This window comes from Panulirus ornatus, chromosome 6, assembly GCF_036320965.1.
Source record: "Panulirus ornatus isolate Po-2019 chromosome 6, ASM3632096v1, whole genome shotgun sequence".
In the NCBI taxonomy this organism is placed as follows: domain Eukaryota; kingdom Metazoa; phylum Arthropoda; class Malacostraca; order Decapoda; family Palinuridae; genus Panulirus; species Panulirus ornatus.
In genome coordinates, this window is record NC_092229.1 from 13,999,074 (window position 1) to 14,011,624 (window position 12,551).

Genomic DNA, 12,551 nt, shown 5'->3' on the forward strand with positions numbered 1-12,551 from the left:
ATACATTAAGTAAAAACCTGCTGAAAAATTTTATAAATATATCTTTTATTACTATTATTATAACTGACTGCTGTTTCCTGTGTTGGTGACGTACCACCAGAAAACAGACAAAGAACGACCCATCCACTCATGTATTTTTTTATTATACTTAGTCATTGTATCCCGCATTAGTGAGGTAGTGCAAGGAAGTGGACAAAACAATGGCCCAATACATACACATGTATATACATAAATGCCTGCACATATACATGCACATGGATGTACATGTGCATGTGTGGCCTATCCACTCATATACACACATATATGCACACATGTACATTTTTTTTTTTTTTTTTTTTTTTTTTTATACTTTGTCGCTGTCTCCCGCGTTTGCGAGGTAGCGCAAGGAAACAGACGAAAGAAATGGCCCAACCCCCCCCCCCATACACATGTACATACACACGTCCACACACGCAAATATACATACCTACACAGCTTTCCATGGTTTACCCCAGACGCTTCACATGCCTTGATTCAATCCACTGACAGCACGTCAACCCCTGTATACCACATCGCTCCAATTCACTCTATTCCTTGCCCTCCTTTCACCCTCCTGCATGTTCAGGCCCCGATCACACAAAATCTTTTTCACTCCATCTTTCCACCTCCAATTTGGTCTCCCTCTTCTCCTCGTTCCCTCCACCTCCGACACATATATCCTCTTGGTCAATCTTTCCTCACTCATTCTCTCCATGTGCCCAAACCATTTCAAAACACCCTCTCCTGCTCTCTCAACCACGCTCTTTTTATTTCCACACATCTCTCTTACCCTTACGTTACTTACTCGATCAAACCACCTCACACCACACATTGTCCTCAAACATCTCATTTCCAGCACATCCATCCTCCTGCGCACAACTCTATCCATAGCCCACGCCTCGCAACCATACAACATTGTTGGAACCACTATTCCTTCAAACATACCCATTTTTGCTTTCCGAGATAATGTTCTCGACTTCCACACATTTTTCAAGGCTCCCAAAATTTTCGCCCCCTCCCCCACCCTATGATCCACTTCCGCTTCCATGGTTCCATCCGCTGACAGATCCACTCCCAGATATCTAAAACACTTCACTTCCTCCAGTTTTTCTCCATTCAAACTCACCTCCCAATTGACTTGACCCTCAACCCTACTGTACCTAATAACCTTGCTCTTATTCACATTTACTCTTAACTTTCTTCTTCCACACACTTTACCAAACTCAGTCACCAGCTTCTGCAGTTTCTCACATGAATCAGCCACCAGCGCTGTATCATATTCATACTTATTGCCTTCATTCATTCTGGTGCTACCCCACCCCACAGGAAAACAGACAAAAAAAAGGCCACATTTGTTCACACTCAGTCTCTAGCTGTCATGTGTTATGCACTGAAACCACAGGTCCACATCCAGCCACTTCACATACCCTGGTTCAATCCACTGACTGCACGTCGACCCTGGTATACCACATCGTTCCAATTCACTCTATTCCTTGCACGTCTCTCACCCCCATGTATGTTCAGGCCCTGGTCGCTCAAAATCTTTTTCACTCTATCCCTCCACCTCCAATATGGTCTTCCACTAGGGAGTTGTGGTTTTGGGCCATTACACATGACAGCTAGAGACTGTGAACAAATGTGGCCTTTTTTGTCTGTTTTCCTGGTGCTGCTGTTTCCTGTGGAGTGGGGTGGTGCCAGGAATGGATGAAGGCAAGCAAAATATGTACATGTGTATATATGTATTATCTCTGGAGATAGGGGAGAAAGAATACTTCCCATGTATTCTCTGCGTGTCGTAGAAGGCGACTAAAAGGGGAGGGAGCGGGTGGCTGGAAATCCTCCCCTCATTTTTTTTTTTTTTCAATTTTCTAAAAGAAGGAACAGAGAAGGGGGCCAGGTGTAGATATTCTCTCAAAGGCCCAGTCCTCTGTTCTTAACGCTACCTCGCTAATGCGGGAAATGATGAATAGTATGAAAGAAAAGTATAAATGTATATGGCTACGCATGTATATGTACATATGTGTGGATGGGTCTTTGCCTGTTTCCTAGCACTTCCTTATTGATGCGAGAAATGGCGTTTAAGTAAAAAAAAAATTAATAAATAATTAATATGAAATTTATAGTATCATTAACTGAAAATTACAAACATTTTATTGTACTAATCATATTTCCAAAATTATTTTCCTTAATATTTGAATTGTTTTTAGTGCATGAATTAGTGATGAACCTATGAAACAACTGCGTAAAAGAACAGTAAAGAATACAATTTACCTCATCATTCACTGAGCAAGATGCACATTTTGGACCATGAGACGACCACCCACCTGCCTTGAACTGGAGATGTTCTAAGCTATATGCTGCTGTACTATCCATTTTCCTGTTACAGTATTTTTCCTATTACTGTATTGAATTTAATTAATTTTTAGTCAAGAACCTATCAAACAGCCCTGTTAAAAAATATGAATATATATTTTACCGTATCATTAGAGGTTAGACATAAGGTCAAAAATATATAAAAATAATTCTCAAAACTTAATAGAAACAATAGAAATGATATATATTACAATACCAAAAATACACTAAACATTCACTTAATGAAAATTATCTATGATACAGTACAGAGAGAAAATGATAAAACAGCTAACATATCTGCCCCCTAATCTTCAGTTCACTCATAACCTGATCCAGACTCTTCCACTGATACTGCAAAGCTGCTACTGTGATGTCATGCCCTAGATCATCCAACTATACAAGCATTTAAGTAGTACATGTACATCTTTCCTCTCTCATGCATCTTATTACTTTTACTGATTCACATGCCACTTGAGACATAAAATATCCGTGTTTCTTTAATTAGTTTGTTCCAGAAAAAAGTGATTTCATTCATTCCTTGTCCTTAAACATTTGCTTGTTGAGTGCATACCATGTATGTTATCCTTTTTGTTAAGTTATGCCAAATTACTGAAAAAATAATGCAATGTGGTCATAATACAGCATGGAATAGGTGCACCAGCAAATCACAACATATTGTGACACCAATTTCCAAGTGAACAAGAAATATACTTAACACATGTAAGAAATAATGAAAAATAATGTACCAAATAACACTCACGTTATTATCTAGGCAATGAAAATGATATACAACCCATACAGAAAATGATACGACAGGTACACCCTTATTTGTCACATCACATTCTTTGAGAGACTGAGATAGGCTAGGTTTTACCATATATGAAGATATTCATTGGTTCAAGCATTATTGAAGAACCTTCTGGAGAAAACTATATGAAAAACATAATTGTAAAGTACAGATAAAAACAATATACTGAATCATTCTCTGAAAAAAGTATTGGTTTAAGTGAAATATGATAACTTGCCTTGCCTCGCCTATAATGTAAATGTTCTACTGTACCAATCGCATTTCCATTATTGTTTAAAAATCTATACCTTATGTTTAGTTAATGAATTAGGCATGAACCTACTAAAAAGAACTGTATAGAAAAATATAAAGAATACAATTTACCATATTAATAACTAAGTCAGATGTTCATTTTGAACTTCCGAGATGGCAAAGGGGATAAAGGTGAGTGTTAAAATTAGAGGTATAAGTTTGTTGAGTATTCCTGGGAAATCATATGGGAAGATATTGATTGATAGGGTGAAAGCATGTACAGAGCTTCAGATTGGGGAAGAGCAGTGTGGTTTCAGAAGTGGTAGAGGATGAGTGGATCAGGAGTTTGCTTTGAAGAATGTGAGAAATACTTAGAAAAACAAATGGATTTGTATGTAGTATTTATGGATCTGGAGAAGGCATATGATAAGAGTTGACAGAGATGCTCTGTAGAAGGTATTAAGAGTATATGGTGTGGGAGGCAACTTGCTAGAAGCAGTGAAAAGTTTTTGGTTCTCAGTGAATGTCAGTTTGTGGCAGGGGTGCATGATGTCTCCATGGTTGTTTAATTTGTTTATGGATGGGGTTGTTAGGGAGGTGAATGCAAGAGTTTTGGAGAGAGGGGTAAGTATGCAGTCTGTTGTTGGATGAGAGGGCTTGAGAAGTGAGTCAGTTGTTGTTTGCTGATGATACAGCGCTGGTGGCTGATTCGGGTGACTGAGTGTGGTACAGTAAGTGAAAGAAGAAAGCTGAGAGTAAATGTGAATAAGAGCAAGTTTATTAGGTACAGTAGGGTTGAGGGACAAGTCAACTGGGAGGTAAGTTTGAATGGAAAAAACTGGAGGAAGTGAAGTGTTTAACATATCTGGGAGTGGATTTGGCAGCGGAAGTGAGAGTCACAGGGTGGGGGAGGGGGTGAAAGTTCTGGAAGCGTTGAAGAATGTGTGGGAGGCGAGAACATTATCTCAGGAAAGGAAAAATGGGTATGTCTTAAGGAATAGTCGTTCCAACAATGCTATATGGATGCGAGGTATGGGCTATAGCTAGGGTTGTGCGGAGGAGGGTGGATGTGTTGGATATGAGATGTTTGAGGACAATATGTGGTGTGAGGTCTTTTGATCGAGTAAGTAATGAAAGGGTAAGAGAGATGCGTGGTATTGAAAGAGTGTGATTGAGAGAGCAGAAAAGGGTGTATTGAAATGGTTTGGAAAGACTGAGGAAAGATTAACAAAGAGGATATATGTGTCAAAGATGGAGGGAACGAGGAGAAGTGGGAGACTAAATTGGAGGTGGAAAGATGGAGTGAAAAAGATTTTGAGCGGTCGGGGCCTGAACATGCAGGAGGGTAAAAGGCATGCAAGGAATAGAGTAAATTGGAACAATGTAGTATACCGGGGTTGATGTGCTGTCAATGGATTGAACCAGGGCATGTGAAGCGTCTGGAGTAAACTATGGAGAGTTTTGTGGGGCCTGGATGTGGAGAGGGAGCTGTGGTTTCGGTGCATTATACATGACAGCTAGAGATTGAGTGTGAACGAATGTGGCCTTTGTTGTCTTTTCCTAGCACTACCTCGTGCGTGTGTGGGGGGAGGGGGTGTCATTTCATGTGTGGCGGGGTGGCAACAGGAATGAATGAAGGCAGCAAGTATGAATTATGTATATATGTCTGTGTATGTATATATATATGTATACAATGTAATGTATAGGTGTGTGTATATGTGCATGTGTGGACGTGTTTGTGGGTGGGTTGGGTCATTTTTTCGTCTGTTTCCTTGCGCTACCTGTGATTGTCCAAGACAGACAACGAGCATATCATAAATTTATTATGAGGACAAGAAGGTGAATTGTTTACAAATTTTATCAACAATAAAGTTATCCAATTTGTATAGACCTTCACTAATATTATGATTATAATTCTTTGTGTATTTAATAATAGAAGATTCAATGATATTTCTCATGGTACTGGAGTTAGAGTTAATAACTAAGATGGCATTACTCCAGTTTACCAAATGGCGTCCTAGCTACGTCTCTTCGTTGTATATCAACTAACTGTTATATTTCTCTCTTGTGTCTCCCCTGATGTGATTATCACATGAAATTGCACTTGGGAACTTATTGTGTTTCATTTTCCCTGTGGATTCATAGGAATATATATATATATGTGTGTGTGTGTGTGTGTAAATGTTAACATGTATATGTGCATGTAGGGCATTTATGATGTATGTGTATATGAGTGGATGGGCCATATATAGAGAGAGAGAGAGAGAGAGTTTAGCTCTGTTTATTCTACTATACTAATGCTACTTTATGAACTCACTCATAATACTCAAATGTAAGCCAAGATAGAGTTAGTGCTGTCCATACAGTACTGACACAAAGGTCATTATCTTCAGTCACAGGTGTGGGTGGTCGCTAGAGGAAGACAACACTAGAATATAACCCGGCCCATGTACACACTCATTGGTACAATCAAACATTCAAATTTTTTTTTTTTAACAAATACAAATACACTGTTAGAAAAAGTAAATGTAATTAGACTTAGGCTGCCAGCCACACACTACATTATCACTATTAGTGACAAATGCTGAGGATAACTATCAAGTAGTTGCAACTCTATCATTCAACAAAATCAATACATGGTATCACTGTAATATATAAGCCATCTCGGAAATGCAACATTATCCAAAGAGCCAAGTCTTCCTCACATCTAGGAAGGACCTACATACTTAAAGGAGAGAGTCAATTCAAATTTAATTCAACTTTTCATCTCTCCTAGTCTGATCTCCAAACGTGACCCACTTGCCTGACGCTACAGTGTTTGTTCACTTTTCCTCTATACAGAATATTTTAGCTCCTGCTCCTGAGAGCTGGCTGCTTTTGTGCCCCTGCTAATAGCTAGAATATGTAATAACTAGCTACTTATGTCTCATATGATAACTCTGGCCATTGGCAACTCACTGGTGAGTTGTTGTGATATCTGTTACTTTTTCCTATACTGTGAAGCTTCTGTAATCTTTACCTCCTCATGTTTTATCTAAAAACTAGACTTGCCTCTTCCTCCAAAATTCTTTTTCATTTTTCCCTCTCTGACAAAGTTTTGAGTTTCACTGAAGGCCTAGCCTTAGTGTGGACTTTTGTTTGTAAGTGGGGACAAAAAAAGAAATTTAGTACTGTTCTGAGCCAGGGGGAGCCTGGGGAATCTCTGTACACATACACAGTGATACCACTACTGGATTCAGATGTAAGACTGATTTTTCTTCGATAATTAGAACAATGAAATTATTTCATCCAAATACACTACATACAAATTGAATATAGCATGAGAATATTATGGTAATACATATATCTACATCTTCAAATTAATCACTAATCTACATTACATTAGGTATTCTGTAACATATTCTATACATGAAACCGCTGCAGAAGCAAACCAGTTAAACCCAAGATGTACTTGCACCTTGGTCCTCCATACCATATCCGTGGCAAAAAATACATTATCTTTTAATGTTTCGGCATTTTGTATTAAATCTTAACGAAAAGATTCTAATACAATTTTCATTAAACTCCTACCAACTATTCTACTGGGATGTGGAACATCTACCCAAATGCTCATGACAAATTTTACATGATCACACAATTGCACTACTGAATTTTAGAAGCTCTTTAGAATTCAACAAGAGCAATTAATTCTGCATTAGCAATGGGCAGGAGTCAACCCACAGGCCAGCCTAAGGTTTTGGAGTGGTCTCCCACCTATTTGGAAGTTGAGGTCATGTAAGTTCACCTATAGGGGAAAATCAGCTTTGACAAGGGAAGATTCCTTGTAACACTGAGAAGTAAACTCAAACTCATCTTAAAACAACTAAGAAAGGGATGTCTGGTGAAGAAGGAAGTCTCTTTAAGATGTTGTAAGGTAAAATGTGTGACAAAGTTGGTGCTTCTTGTATTTAAATGTGTCTGTCTGCTGAAGGAAGGGCTCTGGCAAAGTAAGAACGTTTAGCTGAGGGTACTGGAAAGTGTGAAAGATTCATAAGAAGAGCTCCAGAAACAGACAGAAATAAATTGGCTGCTGAATGTCAGGGTTTTGAATCACTTTCACTGCTTGCATGTTCACTTAACTGAGCTCAGTGTTCATCATCAGCTAGTGACCATAGGAAATCTTTGCTAAAGTGTATAATATAGAAATGAATCAGTTGTCATTAGTAAAGATGGAAGACTTGAGACACAAGAGACTGGTGAACCATGAAAGTGCTGTGTACCATGTCTAAATCCCTGCCAGTGATAACAAAATATGTAAGACCAGTACACAATTCACATGAAACAATACAGGAAAGACAACTGAGAATTTCTTATTAGACCAAGATGATGTGCTAAAACTAATTTCAACACAAACAGTCATTTAACTTTTTCTTCCCACAGTGATAAATGATATAGTATAAGTAGTAAGGACATTGCTTTTTGTGGAAGGAAGAGGATTTAGGAAGCATATTGTCACAACCATGGATAATACCTGTTGTAGATCCTCAAAGCACAGCTGGAGCCATGGCATTGATGTAGGTGTTATGCTGGCCTAGTGTCGGTGAGACATGTAGTATGACCAGTAGGCCAGGTTGAAGACGAGAAAGGCCGCTGGGAACAGATAGCGGGAAACTTCATCAATTCGGCAGGCAAGGATGCGGTAACGGCGGGTGTCTGCTTGGCTGATGGAGAACTCAGCCACATCTGCTGCAGGGGATGGCTGAGCAGTCTGATCACCAACTCCAGGCCCATTCTGCTGCCAACCCCACCACAGCATGGCAAATACACGGGTAAATCAGCTTATGAATACTCAAAACAAGAGTAAGGAGAGAGAGGAAAGAGGGCACAGGGGAAATTGAAATTATCAGCTTATAAGCAGTAAAAACAAAGAATAAGGAGGGGAAAAAAATGGGAGACTGGTGCATTTAATGACAATAGTGAGGGAACAGAAACTAATAACAGTAAAAGGTAGGGGAGGGAGAGGACTGAGTATACAGCAGGGATGGATGGTGTCAGGAGCAAATTGTAAGAGGTGTGCCTCCTGCACGAGATACCACCTATGATCTCAGGTTCAGGGGACGGTGTAACATGGATCATATGTTTGGTGTTAGGCTATGGGGATGGTGGAAAATGAGCCATGTATATGGTAGACTGAGGAGATGGTGGAACGCTGAAGATGGTGAAATATAGGCTGTACATATGTCAGGCTGAGGGAATGGTGGAAGACAGGCTGTACATATGATGTCAGGTTGAGGAGATTGTGGAACATGAGCTGTACATACACTGTCAGGCTGAGAGAATGCCATCAAGTTGAGGAAATGATGGAACATGGACTATACATATGGTGTTAAGCTGAGGGGATGGTGGAGCATGGGCCATACATAGGGATCAGATTGAGAGGATAGAGGAACAAGGGCTGTATAAAAGGTGTCAGGCTGAGGAGATGACGGAACAAAGGCTGTACATATGATGTCAGGCCGAGGCAGATGGTGGAACATAGGCTGTACATATGGCATACGGTTTATGGGATGGAGGAACTGGCTGTGAAACATGCAAATCAGGTCACAAAAGTTCTCTACATGCATCTGTGTAACACTACCTGTTTAATTGACTAGGATAAAGATGTAAACTCCTAAGAATTTTCTTATTTTCTCTAACAGAAACAGTTCATTTGGAACAAAAGGTGTGTATATATATATATATATATATATATATATATATATATATATATATATATATATATATATCTTTCTTTCTTTCATACTATTCGCCATATCCCGCATCAGTGAGGTAGCGTTAAGAACAGAGGACTGGGCCTCTGAGGAAACATCCTCATCCAGCCCCCTTCTCTGTTCCTTCCTTTGAGGAAAAAAAAAAAAAAAAAAAAAAAGAGGGGAGGATTTCCAGCCCCCCCCCCCTCCCTTCCCTTTTAGTCGCCTTCTACAACATGCTGGGAATACGTGGGAAGTATTCTTTCTCCCCTATCCCCAGGGATATATATATACTAGTAATACCATCCTGCCCTCAGAGCCTGCTGTCTTTCCCAGCCCTCTAGCTCTATCTCTTGCTCATTCATCTGGCCTGGTTACTAAGGCACTATCTAACCACCTATCTCTGTTGAATATATCCAGCATTAGTATGGGATATAAGCCTAAACCCCTTGATGAAAAGCTATATATATATCATTTTGTACTTTCAACATCTACTTTTGTCCTAACAACATATGCATGCAATTTCCTTTGTTCTGAACAACACAGATTATGTACAAGTGACCACTGCCCATAAAGCTTGAGGGGTCCAAATACCTGCATAAACCAGAATGCAGTAAGAAAGTGAGCTAAAGGTTTGCAAGCTAATTTGTTCAATAATGCACATCAAATGCATTTCAATGGAAACAAAGCTGCCATCTGAATACTACTCGTTTCATTGATGATAAAACTGAGGAAAAATTTCATTACCGTAAATCATGTTTCCATAATACCATTATGGACATAAGATCTTGTCACTCTTAACTACTGGTAATTCCCAGACATCATGATAATTCACTGCTAGCTTAAATCACAACTGATGCTACACCTTCATTCTGCTGGCTCCCCATCACTGATTCTAATCAACCAGAAAGATGTCCTGCCAACTCATGACTGGAACTAGTGAAGCAAGGGTATAGATGAAGCCCAGTGACTCAGTAGGAATCCGTCTAGCCAAGATGAAGCTCACTAGGATCCCTCTACTTATGGTGCAGCCCAGTGGTCCTAGAGATATCCTTCTTATGGTGAAGCCCAGTGGGCCCTGCTAATTATGGTGAAGACTAGTATTCCTCAAAAATATCTAGTTGTGGTGACACCCAGTAACCCAAGAAGGATCCTTCTAGTTGTAGGGAAGCCCAGGGGTTCCTTTGAGATCCCTCTAGTTGTTATGCAGCCCAATGGCTGCATAAGAATCCCTCTAATTGTGGTGAGGACCACTGGTCCCAAAGAAGTCCCTCTTAATTGTGAGGCCCAGTTACTCCACAGGAATCCCTTTAATTTTGTTGAAGCCCAGAATTCCCAAGGGATCCAGCTAGTTGTGGTGAAACCCAGTGGCCCTAAAGGGATCTCTCTAGTTGTGTTGAAGCCTAGAAGCCACAGAGGGTTCCCTCCAGCTGTGGTGAAGCCAAGTATTCACATAGAAATCCATCTAAGTTAGGTGATGCCCAGTGATATCTTTCTAGCTGTCGTGAAGCCTAGTGGTCCTAAAGGTATCCATCTAGCTGTCTAAAAGCTCAGAGGCCTTATACAGATTTCTCTCATTGTGGTGAACCTTAATAGCCCCAGAATGACCTCTCTTATTGTGTTAAAGCCCAGCGGCCCTACTGTGATCTCTTTAGTTGTGGTGAATCCCACTAGCCCAAACTGACCCTCTAATTGTGGTTAAGCACAGTGGCTCTTCAGTGATCTCTCTAGTTGTAGTTGAGGCCCAATGGTCCCAAAAGAGTCCCTCTAATCATGGTGAAACCCACTGGCCCCAAAGGGATCCCTCTAGTTGTGTTGAGACCTAGTGGCCTGATGAGGATCCATATACTTGTGGTGAAGCCCAATGTCCTTAGAGGGATCCCTCTAGCACTTGTGAAGCCCAGCATTCCCAGAGATCTTTCTAAGTTGTAGTGAAGCCCAGTGATTTAAGAGGGGTCCCTCTGGTTGTGGTGAAGCCCAACATCCCCAGAGGGATCCTTCTAGGTGTGGTTAAGCACAGTGGCCTTAGAATGGTCAGAACTATTATCATATATCATTCCAGGAATATTTGTATAATCAATACTCACCCTAAGTGCATCAGACTCTTTAAAAGCTCAGAAATCCTCTAGCCTATGGTCCATCTTTATGGTTAATATTAGGCCTCTAAAACTGTCAACTGGTGAATTTTTCATGTTGTCAAGGTCAGCTGACCCTCATTTATCCTATCTACTTTGGACTGGCATAAACCTTGCAGTTCTGCCCTTTATCTTTTTTGTTTTTCTTTAGTCAACATGTCAGATGGTTTATTTGTTGTGTCATTAAGATGCATAAGGTTATAAAAGAATCAGTCCAGCTAAAGAGCAACAATAAAACTGACATGTCATCTATAACTGAACCAAAAGTGGCAGTCAATAAAAATGACAGTCACCTGGAGATGACGACATGCATGAGTGACGGAGTCACTGCATTACTAGACTGAGTCTAAGTATCAATCTGCTCTTTGTCGTGACCTACTTCTAAATTGGTGATTCTATAAGGACTCTGTACCACTATTTGATGGGTTGCAGCCCATTCCTCATCTGTGCCTACCTTTACTTATCTAAATGTTCTCATAAGCACATTGTCTTTTCCATGATACAAGATCTTTGTATGCCTACCACTGTCAACAGCAAGAGTAAACACGGATTATAAAGAGCGATCAGACTGCTGAGTTTTTATGAGGTCTCTTACCGGCATGAGCTCCATCCAGCTGTCAGAGGTGGTCTTAGGGCGGCAAGGGTTGTGGCAAGTGGTGCTCATCTTCTTGCGCCAGTAGTAGTTGACCACGGTGAATTCCAGCAGTGCTGCGAAGATAAAGGCTGTACACACTCCCATCCAGATGTCCAGAGCCTGGGAAAGGAGTAGTAGATGAGTGAGGTAGGACACAGGTGAGGGAGAAGCCCTAGGGATGGAGCAAAGTGAGGAACCCAGGAACAGGAACAACAGGTGAGTGAGGGGGACACAGAGAAAGCAACCCCGGGGTGAAGCAAGGGCAGCAGGTGGTGAGTGAGGTGGGGCATGGGAAAAGAGACACACAAGGGTGAGGTTAAGGAGAAGGTGGAAGCCCAAACACAATCAATAATCAATCAACTTTGAGTATTAGTAAAGCTATCAACTGTGAGTTTTAGTAAAACTATCAACTGTGAGTTTTAGTAAAGCTATCAACTGTGAGTTTTAGTAAAGCCATCAACTGTGAGTGCTAGTAAAGCTATCTGATACACAAAGATTCATGTCTCAAGGTCCATATGAATGAGTGGAGTGTGAAAGGAAGAAATGAGCGTAAAAGGATAGGTGTTGTAGACATTGTCCTGCCTTGTGACAGCTTCCAGGATCAGGGTGGGGATCTCAGCCCTGCAAAACTAATTCATACAGAG

The 12,551-nt window shown here is 40.5% G+C and overlaps 1 protein-coding gene across 7 annotated transcripts in view; it reads right to left on the reverse strand.

Annotated features, from left to right (window-relative positions):
• Positions 1 to 2,120: 2,120 nt before the first annotated feature.
• Positions 2,121 to 12,551, reverse strand: part of LOC139749071 (glycine receptor subunit alpha-2-like) — a 328,567-nt gene continuing 318,136 nt past the window's right edge. For 4 of the 7 annotated variants that reach the window (XM_071662543.1, XM_071662542.1, XM_071662541.1 and 1 more), the window contains 2 exons: positions 11,869 to 12,027; positions 2,121 to 8,180 (listed from right to left, as the gene is read on the reverse strand). In XM_071662543.1, the coding sequence (XP_071518644.1) occupies positions 7,980 to 8,180; positions 11,869 to 12,027 (360 nt within the window). In that variant the 3' untranslated portion in view covers positions 2,121 to 7,979. The remainder of the gene's footprint in view (positions 8,181 to 11,868; positions 12,028 to 12,551) is intronic. The other 3 variants (XR_011712883.1, XR_011712882.1, XR_011712884.1) reach the window with 3 other exon arrangements.